Raw genomic sequence first — 19,794 nt, 5'->3', positions numbered from 1 at the left:
TTAGCTTCTTTCAGCTCTTGTTTTGATTTTTACAGCCCACAACTGTACTACTTTGGTCCAGACTAACTGTGTCCTGCTGCTGCAACCAGCTCTTTTAATGATATGATGAGCTATTCTGTGAGGACGCAAGAATGAATTTCGCTGTGCCACTTCCTGGTGCGACTTGGTACTCATGCTGCCTAGATTAAAGTTGCACACTTCATGATACATTTGCCACCTTTTTCCAATTTTGCGTGCCTTGAATGTTCGACTCTAGGGGGGCAGCACTTCCAAAATCACCCAATCAGCAGTAGTTCATTGCTACGGCCACGAAACGTACCGTTATCATCTCCAAGTTGAAAAAACCCGTCGATGAGGTGCGCACCGCTGGTAAAATGCTGAGTCATGTGGTCGAGCCAGTGTGTGTCAACTTCTGTGATTAGCCCTGCTTCCTTTTGTACTTGCAGTGGCACCCTGAGTGAGTAGAACCTCAGAGAAGTGTTCAGCTCCCCTGTGTGGTTGTACAAGGCAAAGAGCTGCATCCCTACAAGCACACAAAGATAAAATGGACAATTGGACACCAAGCATAACTTTGCATAATGATGATTTGTCCAATGACCCCAGTACAACTGATTACTTACTGCCCTGCGCTGGTGGTGAAGTTGCATTCTTATCTTTCTCGGGACTCTTGAGCCGGATATGGTTGTTGTTGTTGTGTGTCACTCTGCTTTGCCCATCGGTGCAGATAGAGCTGGACTTCCTTTCATGGGTTCGATCCAGTTCAGGAGAGCTGGGCCAGCTCTCGGAGCTTGAACTTTGTATTTCTCTCTGGTTGGAAAGGTTAAAATGTTTCTCTGTAGATTCTTTGAGATCTGGTAGATGGCCCTTCTGCTGTCTGAACACATCTTCACTTTCTGGCGGGCTGGGACACCGCTGGTTCCTTTGTGCTTCTGCTGGCTTTTGATCTGGACACCACTGAACTCTGTCTACACTGGGTTTGCCGTGATCTTGAGGTTGGTTTGTTGATTCTAGTGACTCTTTGAGGCTGATCTGTGAGGTCTGGATTTGCTCATTGGACTCGTCTTGGTTGAGGTCTAAACTGTGATTGGGTTTCAGAGGACTGAAGTCCGCTTCTCTTGGCTTGTGGTCCCCTGTGTTATGTTCTACACCTTCATGATCTAACTCTTGAGGTTCAAAGCGGTGATAGTCAGGCTCTGTGTCATTATGATGTGGCTCTGGAGGATCTGTTGGACTGGTGTTTGCGCTGAAGGGGTGTCGATGTATGGGTGAAGGGCTTGAATGTAAGGAGGACAGCTCTTCAGCATCCCAGTGGCCCAGGTAGCAGGGTCCTCCACCCGGCTGCTGGAGAAAGCCCACAAACATCACCCCTTGCTCTGCTACATCCTGGATCTGTAGATGTAGCATACACACACGGTAAACTCTATTAGAACTCATTTGAGTGACGCATAAATATAAAAGGACGTCATTCACAGCACCACAAATACATTTGCAGTCTCTTCTGCTATAGTCAAACAAAAGAAAGCGTAATTTACACACAAACAAAGGCTGACATACGCAGAGTAGATATTCTGCAAAATAACAACCTACCTAATCATCTGCCAAATGACAAAAGGACCTCATTATCTGTGTGTGTGTGTGTGTGTGTGTGTGTGTGTGTGTGTGTGTGTGTGTGTGTGTGTGTCTCCCTCCCTCCCATGGAGCTCTGGTGGTTAATTGTCAGTTGATATTTGGGCTGACAGTTTTAGACAGGCTCAACGGGAGAGAAATCAGATTGCAAACTACCACCAAACAATAATGAGACACATCTTTCCCCATTACCCACTACTTTTGACACTTCACTCTTCCACACACACACATAACATATAACACACAGTCTCACTATTACCATCCGACACTCGCATTACAAAAAGTCACAGTTTTATCTGATAAGTATGTCCGGAGACAGATTGAGAGTGGTTGGGATAGAGAGTGCTGAGGAAATAGAAGTACAGAATTTCAAAACTGAATATACACACACACACACACACACACACACACACACACACACACACACACAAAACCAGCCTGTCACTCTGTCTGCCTGGTACCGCTCCTGGGTTCTTATCTCGAACTCTCTCTGGCAGCTTGTGATCTGATTGGTTATTCATGTCACGCTGCTAGAGCCTATCACATTATACACAGTGATGTGCATTTCCATCCAATCAGGTTTCCCTTTGTGCTCTTTGGGTGTTCAGATGCAAATCTATTCAATAGAGCACATTTTCATTTCCTATTGTAGGACTGTTGGAGAATTCATGAGCAGAGAGACTAAAAGTGAGTTTTACAGCTGATAAATGCCAGTGATGACGCTGTGGTTAGCAGGGTATCTTAGGGTTAAGTCTCATTAAAGTTTACCATAACTTCTGGGACCTTCCATTCATTATATATCTCCTCTTTCAGTTTCCTAGTTACAGGATAGTGAGCAGTGTCCCAGTATGTTTTGCTGATTTATCTATTTTTTTAGGGGCAAGTTTTCCATATGGCACAGACAATTATAGGCATAGGTTGCCTGTAGCCCTTTGAGCCCGTAATGTTTCCTCCACTGTCACAGCACTGTTGCACCAACATGAGAGGCACACACGCAAAAACTAAGCAGGAGGGAGGGGTGGATTCTACATCGATCGCTTTTTTAAAAGAGTCCACTGATTTATCAATGCGCTAATATAACATTTTCAGACTCACAACATTTAAAACAAGAAAATGACATTTTTAATTCCACACATACATTACCCACAATGCACCGACAGTTTGGGCGAAAACTCAGGTGTGTTATGCTAGTAGTAGCAGCTAAGGTTACAGTAGCATTAAGCCACTAGCCTCCAGCAGAGATGAGGAGTGGGCTACAGAGGTGTGCTAACCTGACTTCTATCTAACTCCACGCCTTCACATTTCATATTCAACTAATACAAAAAAGTTTATAGAACAACTGGCCACCAACTCTATTTTTAGTGCCACAGCAATCCCTGGCCTCATGTTACCTTATAAAACTAACTCCAATTGCAGAGAGGAAAAAAGAGAGCACTGGTGTCAGATCTGCACCTGAAGTTGTTGTTGCCTGTTTAAATTGAAGTAATTCTAGCAATGTTAAGCTCTCTACCGTGCATCATTAAAGACATGGTGCACAAAGATCCTATTTGACATACCTTGGTAATAACAGCAAAAAAAGCCCCCTTCACATACAGTAATAGGCCTTTTTCACAAAAGACATTTTGTCTTGTCACAGTAGGAAAAGCACAGGTGTAAATAATGATGGCTGAATTCCATTTAGCTGCTTTGATTTCAGGTTGCTGGTATCGTGCATGCTTGCTCACTGTCACTCTCACTAGAGCGCTTGAATAGCACAGAGCCATCAATGGTGTTATTAGTAACACCTGTGGTTTTCTTTCTATGACAAGTAAAAATGTCTGCTGGCAGAAAGGCCCATTGCAAAAATACTGAACTCACCCTCTTGACGTAGCTCTGGATCACTTCTGGGTCAGCAGCCTGGTGACCTGCCACACACACATCTGTCTCCAGACGATGTCTTGCCCACCTCAGTTGGCTTTTCTCTGAACTATAGCGTGAGGAATAAAATCATTTAAACAGTCAGTATAAAAGCATCAATCATATGTCATTTAGTTCAGTTCAATTCTGCTCCTATGAACCAGGAAATGTCAAATGTTCTCATACTGCTATAACATTACATTTCCTTTCGGTTCGTTTCCTGTCCATTATCACCAGAGCAGTTCCATCACCCAGTAACATTACAGTCTAAACGAGATCCCTTCTGGCAGACGCGCTCATGTTCACAAGCACTCATTGACCCAGAATGATCACAGCAGAAACATAATGTCAATTCTGGTGCAGGCTAAATTTTCCATTTAAGAGGAACACACATTCACCACAATCACAAAAGACTTATTAGACAGAGAGAGGGACTGAATTTCCTTCTGCTCCCACTGCAAGACACAATCATAAAAGGAGTATTCAGATACGCCTCTTCAGATTTGGATTGAGGTCAGTGGAAAGGCCGTGGTAATATCTTGTGCTCTGAGGCGTGAGTGACATTCTAAGCTAGATTTGAAACAGTAGCGCTGTCAGATTTTTTTTGCTTTCATTTTTAGAGTTTTTTGATGAAAGGGGATGGCGTTGATGGGGAGATAAAAGGCGGAGTTAAAGGGGACGGAGGGGGGTAAGGAGGACAAAAGAAAAGGGGGGACGGCCATCACTGAAAAAAAGCAGATGAAAGAATGGAGAAGATGGGTTCTCTCTTTCAGCGTGCCGTTCCCCTCTGGCGAGCGCTGATGATGCAATCAGCCATCTCCATAGTGACAGGTGCCAGGAAGCAGCAGGACCACTTGGCAGGAGGGGCATCAAAGGAACAGCCCAGCACCTTCCTGTGCACTACAGTAGAGTGTGCGTGTCGGTGTGTGTGTGAGTGGGTGTCTATACAATACGCTATTCCTTCAATTCACATTACAAAAAAGTACACAGACCAAACCTGTAGGCTAAGCAAAGTAATTCCTTTAAATGCATAGAGTAAGTGACAACATATGGTTGTCTCTTGAAAAAGACACAAAGACTGATCCACAGGGATCTCTATACAATAGACATTATCATAGAGTTCAGTAAGCTGATGCCAGATATGTTGGAGGAGAGTGTGGAGAGAGTGTATTGTAGATCACTCACATATGTTTTGGAAATGTCAGAAAATAACTGGGAAATGGTATGTAAAATTGCTACAATAAATACAAGCGATACATATTTGGTTCAAATACTGTTGACAGCAAATAAACAAGATTAAGAGTCTACAGCCCATTAGTCTTGCATTGCCAGACCTTCCTTCAGAGCGCTGTGGAGGAGGGTCTGGCTATGCCACACAGCATTCCGTGGATTGGAGAAAAACGTACTCTGGTTTATTGGCATGTCTTTAAACCAATCACAATCGTCTTGGGCAGTGCTAAGCGCCGCACGGAGCAATAGCGCCTCTGCAAATAGCCTCAGGAAGGAACTTGTTTTGGTGGAACATGTGTACGTCCAGAGGTTGTTTTAGTCGTGCAACAGAAAACTCAGATTGGACAGATAGTCGAGCTAGCTGTCTGGATTTATCCTGCAGAGATCTGAGGAGCAGTCCTCAAAAACCGACCGGAGTTTAAAATGCCAACACAAAGAAAGCGGAAGGTAACGGACATCCGGGCCAAAATAAAAAACATCCGGCAGAATTTCCGGCGGCACCTGAACAATCCCGGAAGTGGAACGTCGTGGATATGGACTAACAGCCCATCAGCAGGCAAACATGCTCACAATGACAGTGATAACATGCTGATGTTTAGCGGCTATGTTTATCATGTTCCATTCATATCATTACATTAGATTAGCATGTTAGTATGCTAACATTTGCTTGTTCGCAATAAACACAAAGTACAGTTGAGGCTGATGGAAACATAATTAGTTATTAGTATTTGGTCATAAAACCAAATAATTGGACAAATTGAAATTGTAAACCAGATGATGGCACTAAAGAGAGGATCACCAAAGTCATTACAATTCAACCTAAGGGGGAAACTAATGTCTGTACCAAATGCTGTGCCAATGCATCTGGTAAATGTTGAGATTAGATAGGAAAGATATATTTGTTGATATATTTCCCTGGATAAGTGAAAACTTTGGCCTGCTAGGAAACCTCCTCTGGGAAAAATGAATGTGGAAATTCTTCCAACAGTTGTTGAGATATTACAATCTGGACCAAAGTGGCGGCCCAACTAAACGACAGACCAACATTGCCATCCACAGAGCTATGCCGCTAGCATAGCTAAATGCAGAGTGAGGAATTGGGGGAAAAAAGGGGAACCAATGACTAGTAATTATTGTAGACATGCTCTTTATTGAGAAACTGGTACACGTCTTGAGACAAACCTGGGGCCAAAATGGGAAAAATGGGCATTATTAAGACCCAGATTAGAATGCAGGACTTACAGTAGAAGGTCTGCATGGTTTCTGTTTGGTGTAAATCTGTCAGTAACTTCCATGATAAAGTGCTGAAGAATAAAGCTCAGCTTGCATGCTGTACCAGAGCTGATAGCAGGGAGGTATGAAAATAATGCTCCGCTCAAATGTGACTGTGAATATTGCAGTTTTTACTGGAGAATAACTGGGTTACGGAAGAGATACACAGTATGCAGTGGAGTCAGAAAGTACAGTATATTATCATGTATAGTCAAAAGTGAAAGAATTGGGACAGTGAGCTTAAGTTAGACATTTTTTTGTGGCTGACTCATGCAATTAATTTCACATCAAAAGAAGGAGGTGAAGTGCAGAACTTAGCTTGTGGTAATGGGTCTCAATTGGCTTCAATGTCAAAAAAATTAAGTTGCAAAAGCTGCTACCTAACTATTGTCTAAATCTGGCTGCAAATGAATCATCTCATTTATCTCAATCACTCTACCATAAAAATCCTTACGGTGCAAACTGTTTTATTCTACAAAGGTGGCGCTCATGCTGCAGACAAGCATGTATTTAATTTGTGTACCTTGGCGTCTCTCGAACCAGAACGGCCCGGTGCAGCTGGCGCTGAATGTGTGCATGACGAGGGCCGCAGGAATGGACAAACGGGTGGACGGCGACCAGGACAAAACCCTGCGCGTAGAGTTCCCTGACCTGAACCGGTAGCTCTCTGACTGAGGAGAGACAAAGCACCGATGACACCGGCACCTCTGGAGAGGGAGAATGGGTGAGAGGGGAGGGAGAAAAAAACATGGGGGAAAAAAAAGTCAGATATGGACATTACACGTTGCAAAAGAGGCATTTGGAAGTGGAAAAAACCTGGAACAAAGAGGAAGAGGGAAGAAAAAAGGGTGTGAAGGAACAAAGACAGCATGTTTCATTATGATAATTCCCCCTGAACAACAACACATGGCATCTTCACGCTAAATCTGAAACTAATTACACCAGAGCTATTAGCCTCTGTCCTCACTGTCACCATCACCAGTCTGGCTTTTGTAAAACACACACACATCAAATGTGCAAAGACATACATGTATATGCATGCTGGAAAGTGTTTTTTTGAACACACGCTCCATATCACAAACACATGTTGGCCAACACTAATGGACAGCTGAATAGCCTATAGTCAAAAATGCATACATCAAAAGGTTAAAAAGACAATGCCATCACATTGCTTGTTTGGCTGTGTGGTATTAGCAGCAATCACTAACACAGAGCCGGTTCCTTTATTACCAAACACAATGGAAAGAAAAACCCTTTACTTCAGTGGAAAATGGTTAGCGGAGCTTATCGTATGGGAGCAAACTGTCACGGCAAATCCACCAGGGAGAGCGTAATGTTTGCGAGAGCCGCGCTCTCAGGGTTGGTGTATTGTACTAACGCTCATTCTCTGTTTATAGGCTTTTAAGAGAACACATGCATGTATTGCTGTATGTTTCTGTATCGCTGAGTGAAGCCAGGTGTGTGTGTGTGTGTGTTTGTGTGTGTGTGTGTGTGTGTGTGTGTGTGTGTGAGAGAGAGAGAGAGAGAGAGATGAGTGAGGAAAAGGGAGACACAGAAAGAGAGATGCAGTAATCAGAGCACTGTTGGAGAGAGATGAGGCTGTCTGTTTGTGCCTGAATGCTTGTCATCCTTTCCCATTCAATCTCATTTGCATGGGTCTGGAGAAGAGAAAATAACCTGCATAAATTAACTAGACCCACACAAAAACACATACACATGCACACGCAGAGGGAGAAAAAGATGTGCAAGCCATCTCATTTTCAATTTGTTCTCCATCATCTGGAGTGTTCACACATACACATATATATATACACACACACACACACACACACACACACACACACATATGAGGGGCTGGCAAGCATGCTAGGATACAAGCACATGAACATACACTCTTGACTCCCATCTTAGTTAAACAATGGGAGAAAAACTCCTAGAGAAAATCCAACCGTCACATTATTTTGGCATAAGTGCTTTGAACCACGAGAGCCTTTCATCAAGCGAACATTTAAACGGGTGTCTGTGGGGACTTATCAAAAGCAGTACAGAGCTGATAATAATAATAACAGCTGGAGACTGAGGCGGGGTGGCAGGGGGATAACAACGATCCTGTCACCGTAAATAGTCATTAGCTGTCATTAGCTGTGCATGGCTGGCACTCACCCACCAATGAGACATAAGCAAGGCATTGCAGCTAATTCAGGCAAGGCATACAGAAGTTATTAGGGTGTTATGCAGTGCTTTAGGCTGGGAAGCGACTTCATTTATACTGTCTGCCACAGTGGGATTTAAAGGGAGGCTGCAATTCCGCTCCAGAATGGGAACATGGGAACGGCTCAGGGCAGAAAAGCCGGGTGGAGTTTTATAGTGCCAGCAAGTGAGGGCAGGGGAGGTGTAGTGCAGAGTGTGTGTGCATGTATGTTTAAGGGAGTTGGAGATGTGTGAGTGTTTTTGGGACTTTGTGGATCAGAGAAGGGAAGAAGAAGTGGAGTGTGTGTGTGTGTGTGTGTGTGTGTGTGTGTGTGGGGGGGCGGGGGGGATATACAGTATATAATAGAGTGGGAACATTTGCATCCATACATGCAAGTTTAAAAGCCAGTACAGATGTCCAAAGGTGCATTGTTTAACAGACACGAGACGCTGCAGAGCGGCTGTTCAGCTGTTGATCCCCGCTCTGCTATTTCCGTCTTCACCCAGAAGCTTTGACCAAATAACAGCTGGCGTGTATCGTGAGCGCCGCCTCACTTTTTGACCCTGGATTTCACAAGCTGCATGAGGAGTGTGAGAGTCATCCTCCTTCCTGTAACTGTTTGAAAAGACTTATTAATTCCTTGTATACAATCCATGAATTTCTGTGTGTGACTATAAAGCATATATTCTGTGGTGTGTGCGCCACAGTATCTCAGCAAGTGTGTATGGGCCATATCTTTCTTTGCCTGTGTGTGTGTGTGTGTGTGTGTGTGTGTGTGTGTGTGTGTGTGTGTGTGTGTGAACGAGAAAGAAAGAGTTTGCACTAAGCCTGCTAGGTGATGCATGGGGATTACTATACTCACAGCCACTCTCAAGGCTTATCCCTCTGCTTGCTGGAGGTTCACGTTTATTTAAATAGCCTTCTAATGACTTGCAGAGGTTTGTGGAGGGCGAGGATATGTGCCAAAAACAGTCACTATAAAATAATCAGCTTCCTGGAGCCAGGTTCTCCCCACTGTTTTTGGGAATGCAGCCACGGGCTATGAGAGTCGTTGGTCAGCATCTGAGCTTTATCTATATGGGGTCTGATCTCCTCATAAGGCCCCGCTTCACATGAAATGTCTGACAAAAATGTACAGGTACAGTACAAGCAAGAGAAATGAGAACACAGTATGCCATTTAAGGCGCACACGGTACCAACATACGTGTGATGCCGTGAATGTCTCTGCCATCTTTGCTGGTATTCTCTCAAGCCAATAAGGCTGAAACCGCTTTAAGGAATTATCTAAAAAAAAAAAAAGTTAGTTTCTTTAAGAAAAAAATTAGTTTGCCTGAAAAAGTGTGTCAGGCAGCAAAGATCTCGCAAACTGATGGATTTGTGCTTCGCCTGCTCTCTGAGCCAAATACATCACAAAGATTCTGATAGAAAAGCTGTATCACATAAGGCAGAGGGAAAGTATATCAGTCTCTGTCAACAGAGGAAATATCTATCACAGCATTCAGGTGTAGATCACGCACACACAGGCACTGACAGTCAAAATAATTTTGCCCAGACAGGTATACAGAAGCAGAAAAGCCACACAAACATGCCCCCACACACTGCTGAGCATTAGGCACATGTAAGTTTTAATGAGCCTAGTGGGTCTCTGTCTCTGCAGGGCGGCAGAAAGTCATCAACAGAGTTCAGCTCCTCACTGTCTGCTCCAGAGACCAGCGTTAGTCACGCAGCATCACACCTAACTTACTTCCTCACACATCTTCAAGATCCCTGACTCCCGCGCGCTCGTTCTCACACCTCCTCGCTCTCGAGGCACTCTGCTTTCCTCCTCGCTCCAGACCCGACTAATAATGCTCGCTCATATCTCTTGTTTTTTTTTACCTGCCATTCATTCTCTCACCTTCTGTTCTCTGTTGCAACTCCTTGACTTTATTCTGCCTCCCTTTTACTTTGCTTTTTTTCTCTGCTCTACCTCTTTTCTGTTCATCTGCTTTCTCCTGTATCCTTTGCTCATTATCTGAGCACAGCTTCAACACAAAGGAGGGTTAAAATGTCACACCTGGCTGTTACATTTCATACTCGACATTCATGCTGACATGTCAAGGTAACCAATCAGTGTTAAAATGGGACTAATGAAGATCATGGCACACCTATTGTAAAGGTGACAAGGCACGGCACAGTAGATTTGTGATTAGAGAGTAATAAGACAGTTCTGTAGAATAAGACATTGGTTTGGAGCAAACGAATGGTCTATGTCTGAAGCGCAGGCTAAATGCCTGAAACATTAAACATATTTTTCTTCATCCTCCCTGGATTCACCACAGGGTCGATCTGCCCCAATGTGAGCAAGTTGGGCTTAGTCACACAGAAATATGTTTCAGCTAAAGCACTCCTGCAGTTAGAGCAAAGCTCGTAAAACAAAAGCTGGCACTATATTATCAGCAACACAGTTTCTGGTGGTGATGAAACCATCACTCACCAGTCAAAGGTCAAGTTACAAACCACAATGCACTCCTCTTCATTCTCAACATTAAAGCTCCCCTTACCGAGAACACAAGTTTAGTTTAATAAACAGCCACCTTAGTCTCACAAATCTCAGAGGTGCGCCGGCAAAGATATTTGTTTTTCATTACTGTGTAGGAGTCGTCAAGTCACGCTGGCAGGGAAATAATATCATTAATGGAAGCCAAATTGAATTAAAGCATGGATTTGACCGTGGGTTTCCTCAATGTCATGGGCTGACATATAGATTCCTCTATCTGCCTCCTACACACACACACACACACACACACACATGGACAAATACAAATAAATCCCTTTGCTGGGAATGAGGTTTCTCAATCTCCACAAACAATCAGATAATCCTTAAGGAATCCTTCACGTCTTTTGGTCTCTCTATCACAAATGGAGAGAGAGGGAGGGAGACACAGATAGAGGAAAGCATGCACCCACTCACAACCACACGCACACAAACACAATCAATTCAAAGTAGCTATGTTTATCCTAAAATAAAGTATACCCATCTCAAGCAGCTCAGGTGGCGTCAATGAGTTTACCATATAAATGACCTGCCAACTCTGTTGACTAAGTGCTATAAAGTGTTTTGTGTGAGTGTGAATGAGCCGCCATCGCTGCTTGTATGAACTGTGTGTGTGCGTGCGCTCACACGCGGTCTTTCTGTATCTATGTGTGTGTCGCTAGTGCCCATGCGATTATACAATTTATCTGCTCCTGCTGTTAGCAAAGTGAAAGATGAGCAATCCTCATGTCTATTGTCTGTTTTGGTCACCACCACCATTTCGAGTTGCCAGATCTCTCTCAGCCAACACTACAGCCTAACCAATTTGCCAAACATAATAGGGCTGGCTGAAAATGAAGCCGATTGGCAAACAGACCATTGCCACTTGGCTGTGGCGTTCTGCCTGCTGTCTGTTACAGTGTTGCATTGGAAAGTCCTCTAAAAAAAGAACTTCAGTGATCTACTTGCACCTGCTCTAGCTTGTCAGGTAATGGAGTGCATAGGGCAGGCTTGTAGAAACATTAAGCCATAAGGAAAAAAAAGACATGTTTTTTTTTTTATATCGGCTTTAACACTATCTGTTTCTCCTCCTCGCCTCTCTTTTCCCTCGCTCCGTCCCTTCTATCTCTTCACAGTCCACACCAACACAATGGCAGAATTAGTATTTTTAGAAACCAAATGCCTCTAGAGGATTCTCATCAAACATTCTCAAGACGTCGCAAGCATGCACACACACACACACACACACACACACACACACACACACACACACACACACACACGCTTTAGTGTATTGTTATTGTGCAAGGCCGAGGCAGAGAGAAGTTGGAGGGCATGGCTACAGTGTGCACAATATAGCTGAATCTGAGAATTACAAAACTCTTTGAACTCCCTGCAACAGGAGCCACACAAAGACACAACTTCAGCTTATAAGCCACTTTCCCCCCTCAAGATACTTACAGTAGGAAAAAAACACAAAGTTGCTGACCTAAACATTTCATTTTAACTAGTTAAAGTTGGAACAGCAACTGTGGCTATTTTATGAGTGGAACACACAAACACTGTAGCGGCTACAGTGTAGCCAGAGTTTAGGATGATGACGCAGGCACAGGGTTCAACAGAAGACTGAAGTAGACAACTATACTTGAAAAAAGGAATAAGGTGCTCAATGAAAAATAATTCCTTTGAATTATGACACATTTCTTGGAGCCCCCGCTAGAGTGGAACTGGAACAAATTTGAATCAGATCTGACTGTCTGCTGCATGTGATGGCCAAGATTTGTTCTTTTCATTTGAGCTGTTTCTGAAATCGCCTCCTCTATTACTCATTAATTCGCTGTTTCCTTCAGTACATTATAAACACTCAGTAAGGTACTCTACTGTGAGTGATTTCAGAAACTTCTGAATCATCATCAATTTGTCATCTTAGGAGCAAAGAAGCACTGCCTTGTGGGATGATTTTTAGCATAAAATAGCATACTATATGCCATGGATGCTACCTTATTTATTTCATTGTTGAAATTTGTGAGGGCGGCTTTGGTTTTACTTTAACAATCATCTTATCATCAATCATCTTAGAGATGAAGGGACAAACTAAATGCTGGAATTGCTAGTTCCTCATTATTATTATTTTGTGTCCATCTTTGATAGAGAAGTGTGTTATGAAGAAACATTTAACACATGGCTATTTCAAGCATGCAAGTGTGGGAGAAGTCAAGTCACATGAAGTACACGCCTCACTGGGTTTCACGAGCCCAGCCCAAAAAGCACAGAGAAAAATCTTTGCACATATATGGGGATTAGTACAATATTACGCAAGTCATCACATGAGAACTTATCCATACCTTCTTTTCCCAACAGGAAATCCAGGAAGTGGTAGGTGTATGCCACGCCCACTTTAGTCTCAACCTGAGGCCGTCGAAGGGTGGAATAGATATTGCCCGGGCTTCGCCTCTCTTCTGCCTTCCGCAACTTTGGAAGCCTACAACCCATATCTTTGTGATAGAGGAGGAGAGGAGACGAGAGGAGAGAGCATTAGAAAGTGTTAAAAAAAAAAAAGGGAAATGAAAAGAAACAAACAGAGGAGGGTGCTAACAAAGACTTGAGTGGGAGACGTGGAATTGATAGTTTCTAAATATACAGAACACATTAGCACTTCCAATAGAGAGAGATTGTGTGTGCGTGTGCATGTGTATGTGTGTGTGTGTGTATGTGTGTGTGTGTGTAATAGTCACAGACAAGTCTGAATGCTGTTGCTCACGTGCGAGCTCAAGCTGCGAGGTATAATGTGTGTATCTAACTCTCTCGCTCTCTCTCTCTCTCTCTCTTTCTCACACTCTCTCACTCACACACACACACACACACACACACACACACACACACACACACACACACACACACACACACACTGACACACACACTGCAATAAAACTGAAATATGAAAGTGTCAGCCATTACCTGCTTGGTGGGCTGTGATACGGGCATCTCCTAATCAAGTAGGGCTGATTGGGAGCGACATGTTTGATCAGAACGAATTAAAGCAGAAATGAGACTGATTTCCTGCCCTGTCAAGCAAAGCGACATGAGACTAGATAGACGAGGAGAGGAGAGGAGAGGAGAGGAGAGGAGAGGAGAGGAGAGGAGAGGAGAGGAGAGGAGAGGAGAATGTTTTACTGCTTAGCAATTTATATGTTGATCCAAGGGTAGCCTTGTAGAAAAGGAAAGAAAGAAATCTGTGTTATTCTAAGATTGTTTAAGGACCAGTAGACACTGTCAAGGATAGGTGATTGGAAACAATTTGAAGAGAGAAAAAAAAAATTGAAAATTCCTTTTAAATTCCTACTCTCAACAGGCAATTTAGACCCAAAGATTTGAGTTGCATAAAAAGAGCAACAAGAAGAAGTGAGGTGGCTTTTGGGACAAGTGATTTAGGAATTGGAAGTAGGAGGAATGACAAATGGGTGGAGGGTGTGAAAAGAAAGGACAAGAGAGAGGGGTAACAGGACAAGAGCCGGGTGTGGTCAAATATCGTCAAGCTAATCAAATGTGACAGCGTTGGTACCCTCAAACCATCACCACAGTTATGCCTAATATCCCCGTCTGCCACGGCTTGTAAGAGCCACACGGTGAGGTGCACATCTGCATGTCTGTGTTTGCTAGCGTGTGTGTCTTTGTGCATATGTCTTCCCCAAAGGCAGGTCTATATCTGCACGCCTGTATCGGTTTAGGGAGCATGGAGAATGACACAGTAACTCCCATTGGGCCTAGTGCACAGACATTAACTCGGCTAACGATCCTAACAGACGACATTAAGCCTGGTGTGTGTGTGTGTGTGTGTGTGTGTGTGTGTGTGTGTGTGTGTGTGTGTGCACGTTTGGTGACTTACAGCTTTGATTGCATGATACGTTCATTTCGAAAAGGTTACACAGTTGCAAAAGGCAGCATCTATGACTAGGTTTTCATACCTCATCTGTCTTGAGACTGTCATTTTAAATTTTGCAAAGAACTGGCAATTAAGAATCATTATTCTTTCAATACAGCATGCTTTCATAATGAAGACCAACGAGAAGAGACGGAGGGGGTGAAGCTTCTGGAGGAGGAGAAAGAGAGGCAACAGTATATCTTTGATCATCTTCTCTAGCTCTCTCTCTCTCTCTCCTCTTGACCTGTCTGCTCCCCACTTAAACTCACACCATTAGCTCTTCAATGTGTCATCGCTCAACTCTCTGCTCTTGTTTGACCCATGCCTTAATCACCCCTTTCTCTTCAGCCTCTGCTCTTCTTCTGTCCGCCGTCCTTGATTAGCACGACTCCCTTCTTTCTACAGATACAACGGCCTTGATTAGCCTGACAGTACAGTCATTTTTGTCATTCTCTCTTTTGTTGTCCATTTGATTACTAAAACTCCCAACCTTCCCTATTTCATTATCACTCGATCCTGACTTTTACTTTCACTCCATCTGTCCATTCTTATTGTCGCAACTTCCCTCCAGTCTTGCCCCTTCAATCCCTTCCCCAAACTCTTTCCTTCAATTCATTACCGTCGCACCATCCATTTCTACCTTCCTCGATCCTTCCAGTTATTACATTATAGTGGTACATTATGTCCTGCCACAATCTCTCCCAGCACTCCAACCCTCTCCATCCTCCTCTCTGTCTGTCCAGTCCTTCTGTCTGGTGGCTCAATGAGATTTTGCAGACAAAGTGCTCCCCTGCTGAGCTTCTTAAGTCCCATAAAACTATTACAATGTCTCCAGACAGATAGCCAGCCAGTCAAGTAGGCCCTGGGTTATGACTAAGTTGGAGCATGTAGATCCACTCCCAAACATTTTCCCTCCAGGGCCGTGCTTTAATACACTCTGTCTGCAACAGGGACACAGGGCAGGTTAATATGGGGATGTTTAGCAGGCTTAATCTCTAACTCTCCACAGACATTTCTGTCTTCTTGGGGAGAAGTCATTTGCATCAGTGAGTTCCTCCTTAGATCCACTTTTTTCATCCTTTGCCTTAGCTCTAGTGTTTTAATACAAATCTACTCACCCCAATGCAAATTATCTCAATTTTCAAAAATGTCATTATGCATTATGCAGTGTAAAAATATCATCGCAATTTGGAATAACTCGCTCACTATTTTGCTAGAGGCAGTTGGTTTTATTGCTCTCAAATAAAACCTGATTTGTTGTGGTCTTGGTCTTGACTAGCCTACAGCTTTACTGTTTGATCCAACATCTCATCATCCTTTTTTACTCTGACGGTTCTGTTTCAAAACAAAAAAGCCTCGCTTGAACAGTTGAACTCTGTCTGCTCTGTTTAGAAACAGATGTCTGTAATTGGACACAACGTAGACTGAAAAACCAAGGTGGTTGTAATAGCGGAGACACTCCAGTGCCTTCATGACTCAAGGCCCTTTTTGCAACATGTGAAGGCTTTTTTTCTACATGTTGACTTCAACCAGAATTTCTCACTTGCTCTCACACAGACAGAAAAAAAGCCTTGACAGCAGAAAACTTCCATTTTAACGGGGAGAGATGGGAGAGAGAGAGAGAGAGAGAGAGAGAGAGAGAGAGAGAGAGAGAGACAGATAAAAGAAGTGAAAACGAGAGAATGGAGTAAAGACGAAGATAGGCAGGGAGTAGCAGAGGGCTTCTCATTAGAGAATCTCTTGTAACTGAGAGTTTTGAAATGACAGCAGATTTAAGTGAGAGCATAATCCGTCTGCGCTATGCCACTGCTCGGCTACCTCCCGTGCCTCTCGGGGGGTGGGGGGGGTGGGGGGGGGGGTGTCTGCTTTCCAAGAGTCTGCATTCATCTGCTGCAGAGGGAGAGCTACAGACGAGCAAAGGCTTGGGAAAATCAACAGTAAATATAGAAGGAAGTACCAGGGAGGCTCTCCAATAGTTAAAATTCACATTTATTCATGCTGGACACTTTATATTGTCTTAGCCATTATTTTTTACAACTACAGTGAATATTATAAAATATATATTTAAACCCACTAATTATACTCCACTACTGTGCTGACTAGCTACAGGTAGCAACAGCTGTAATGATGAGAAATAAATAAGCAAAAATGACACGATTTCTAAATGACCTCAAACATATCTTTGGTGTCTCTGTACCGTAATTTCTTTTTTTTTATCTATTTATCTTATTTATCAGCCGCTATATACACCTATACTGGTATATCTGCAGTACGCCAATAAAAAGCCAATATACTGCCTGATTTAACGGTCTAACTCTGCCAATATAATATTTGCACCTGCCAGCCAATCAGTATTTTCTGTGGTCACGGTATAAGTGTGATAACGCACTTTGAAGCATCCCAATAATTATGGGCTTAGCAGAGAAAATGCCACTCTGCTCTTCCATATATATCCTCAAAGCACTGCCTCCTATTGCTTATGTTCTTAACAAATCTGCATTAGCATAAACAGCAGGGGCCAATGCATGAAGCAGTGTGGCATTCAGCAAAATGTGTGGAGGTCAGAGTAAATAGGTGTATATAAGCGCTTGCTTGTCTGATGTTCGCAAACAAAAAAACTAAACCAAGTGGTTGCGGTAGCCTATTCATAGCCAGACCTTAACCAGTGTACTTGCCAAACACAGATGGCATTTCATTTCAATACAAACATTTTGCCTTAAATGTTGAAGAGAAGAGCGGCCAGAGATTCTAGATATTTTGCTATTTCAGGGTCTTGAGTGAGCTGTTATCAAAAGGCCCAGAATGTCTTGCATCACTGGTGACTACAACTACTATACTGCAGGCCACCGGAGGAGGAGGGTTAGGTTTGTTTTGCTGCATCTAATATACAGTAGTTGCTGGTTGTGTTCATTTTTTTCACCTGATGCACTAAACTGATTTATAGCAAGCATCAGCAAATTCATCATCAGCGAATACATTACTAGCTTCCAGTCTCCTTTATTAGAGGACTTTATGGGCCTGTTCAGAAGCCATCATTCCTACTGCTTGTGAGTGCACAGTGTATGCAAGGAATGTTCAGCCTATCAATAGTTTGACTCTGAATTAAGTCACTTTTTATAGCTGTGTGATATTTGACAACAAAAAACATGTAGGCATGTCAATGAAAACGGTCGCATTATTATTAATACATGATTATTGTATTATATGATGTGTTTCACTGAATTTCAAAATTAGAGGTGACAGACTGAGTCCTGGGGAGTGGGCTTCCCTCCCACTGGGTTGGATCTCCACAACGAAGGATGGGGGGGAGGGGGGGGGCAACAGAGAGCGACAGACAGAACAGAAAGAGTGAGGGAGACAGACAGAGCAGACTGAGAGCATGTCAAGTTGCCTGGAGGGAGGTGTGATTTCAGCAAGCAACAAAAGTAGTCACCTCAAACAGCGTTTTAATGAGGTTGCTTGGGGAGGATAAAAACAAATTATGACATTGATGTACTAGTCTGTCGTGCACAGCCTATTTTGCTCTTAAAACAGTGTAACAGTGTATTAACAAAGGAAGATTGTTTGGACTGCAATCGACTAAACCCTGAGGTAGAACTCTTAACGTTTTAGTCCGAGTAAGAACACCTGATGTCTTATAGAATATGGCCCGTATAATAAACTGGATGTCACTCACCACTAATGACTGCTTTTTCAAGTGCTTCCAAATAGATTTCCAAGCTATATGGTGAGCACCCATACATATCCATGTAACTAATTGATGCCCCTTGCATTTTGTGGGTGCAGCCTAGCTTGAAATTACATGTTTCTGGTTTTCCTTCTTTGGTGCGTTCAACCTCAACCTCTCTTCCCACACACACACACACACACACACACACACACACACACACACACACACACACACACAGACACACTTAGGCTACTTACCCACTCGCACAACACGTGGGTAGCTGGTGCTGCCCGTTAACGCCGGTAGTTTAGTGAACGGGAAATGGTACATGACAGGTAGCTTACGCACCGAATCTCTCTTGTTCTGACGCGCGCCGCGCGCTCACACAAAAACACACACGCGCACGCACGCACGCACGCACACACACACACACACACACACACACACACACACACACACACACACACACTCCATCCATCCCCCTCTTCTTCCATCTGCGCTCGACACATTTACTCCGTCACGCATATCTTGAGTGCACTTCAACCTGTGACAGCGAGCAGAGGGCTTATTCATTTTCGTTCCGCCACGGATAACAAATGGCACACAACATCACACAAATCAAACGACTGGCTGAATGTCTAAACCAAGAGGATTTCTCTCTCTCACAAGTGTTTTATTGTGAAAGGTTTCCAAAGATTTCTCTATGACTTCTGCCCTTTATTTTGGGAGGGCATTTCCGCCTCTAACTCTTCAAAGTTTTTTTTTCAAAGCTATGACATATCATATTCCACAGTGAGAAAATTCACAAAAAGATAAGAGTCAATAAGAGAGACACAAATGTTATTTGAAATTATTAAATTTAGTTCCGGTCACTCATATTGCCAATACTCATAAATGTGTCAACAACACTAATCCTAAATAAATGTGGAAATTCCTTTTGTAGCGGAAATAAATGAACAGACAAGATTTACACTCACCAATCACGATCGTTCCCAATCTGCGCTAAGTGTATGCTGGACTGAAAGCTTCCTCACACTTGAGTCTGTTATGTGCGTCCCGATCTTCTCTTTAATGTCTTTATGTCTGTCCCCGTCACGGCTGCTGGAATGAGGCACACATCAGGTCAGATGCTGCGATCCAATGGAAACTAAACAGGAATCCTCCATTTGAAACTAAAGCTGACTGCTGCTGAATGTCACGGCCGGCTCTAAACACTCCGTCTACCTCTCTGTCACCAGCGTATGTGAGGAGGGAAAGAGCGAGCGCCTTACAAACATTATCTCTCCTCCCTGTTGTTTCTCACTAGCTGCTCTCAAGGTTGGATACTCTGAAACAATTTGGGAGACAGTATGAATCCTATTTGTGGACCTAAATGAATAAAACTACCCTGTGATGACATATTACTTAGAAAAGTGAGGGTGGAATATAATAAAGTAGCCTACCATAGATATAAGCTACTTGCACTGTATCCA

At 43.3% G+C, this 19,794-nt stretch overlaps 2 protein-coding genes across 2 annotated transcripts in view; one reads left to right on the top strand and one right to left on the bottom strand.

The window, feature by feature from the left end:
• The window catches only part of oxnad1 (oxidoreductase NAD-binding domain containing 1), a 21,937-nt gene extending 14,425 nt beyond the window's left edge, over positions 1–7,512 (top strand). The window contains exon 9 of the mRNA XM_031323194.2: positions 7,482–7,512. The gene's annotated coding sequence lies outside the window, so the exon portion shown is untranslated. The remainder of the gene's footprint in view (positions 1–7,481) is intronic.
• The window catches only part of rftn1a (raftlin, lipid raft linker 1a), a 22,105-nt gene extending 2,311 nt beyond the window's left edge, over positions 1–19,794 (bottom strand). Inside the window, exons 1-6 of the mRNA XM_031323192.2 lie at positions 19,300–19,794; positions 13,076–13,227; positions 6,548–6,731; positions 3,484–3,592; positions 621–1,389; positions 320–523 (exon numbers count right to left, since the gene is read on the bottom strand). Coding sequence (XP_031179052.1) covers positions 320–523; positions 621–1,389; positions 3,484–3,592; positions 6,548–6,731; positions 13,076–13,223 — 1,414 coding nt within the window. The 5' untranslated portion in view covers positions 13,224–13,227; positions 19,300–19,794. The remainder of the gene's footprint in view (positions 1–319; positions 524–620; positions 1,390–3,483; positions 3,593–6,547; positions 6,732–13,075; positions 13,228–19,299) is intronic.

The sequence above is a fragment of the Sander lucioperca genome, chromosome 16, assembly GCF_008315115.2.
Source record: "Sander lucioperca isolate FBNREF2018 chromosome 16, SLUC_FBN_1.2, whole genome shotgun sequence".
Lineage (NCBI taxonomy): Eukaryota > Metazoa > Chordata > Actinopteri > Perciformes > Percidae > Sander > Sander lucioperca.
Note: the sequence above shows the minus strand (reverse complement) of the source record. Positions and strands in the feature narration are given on the sequence as shown.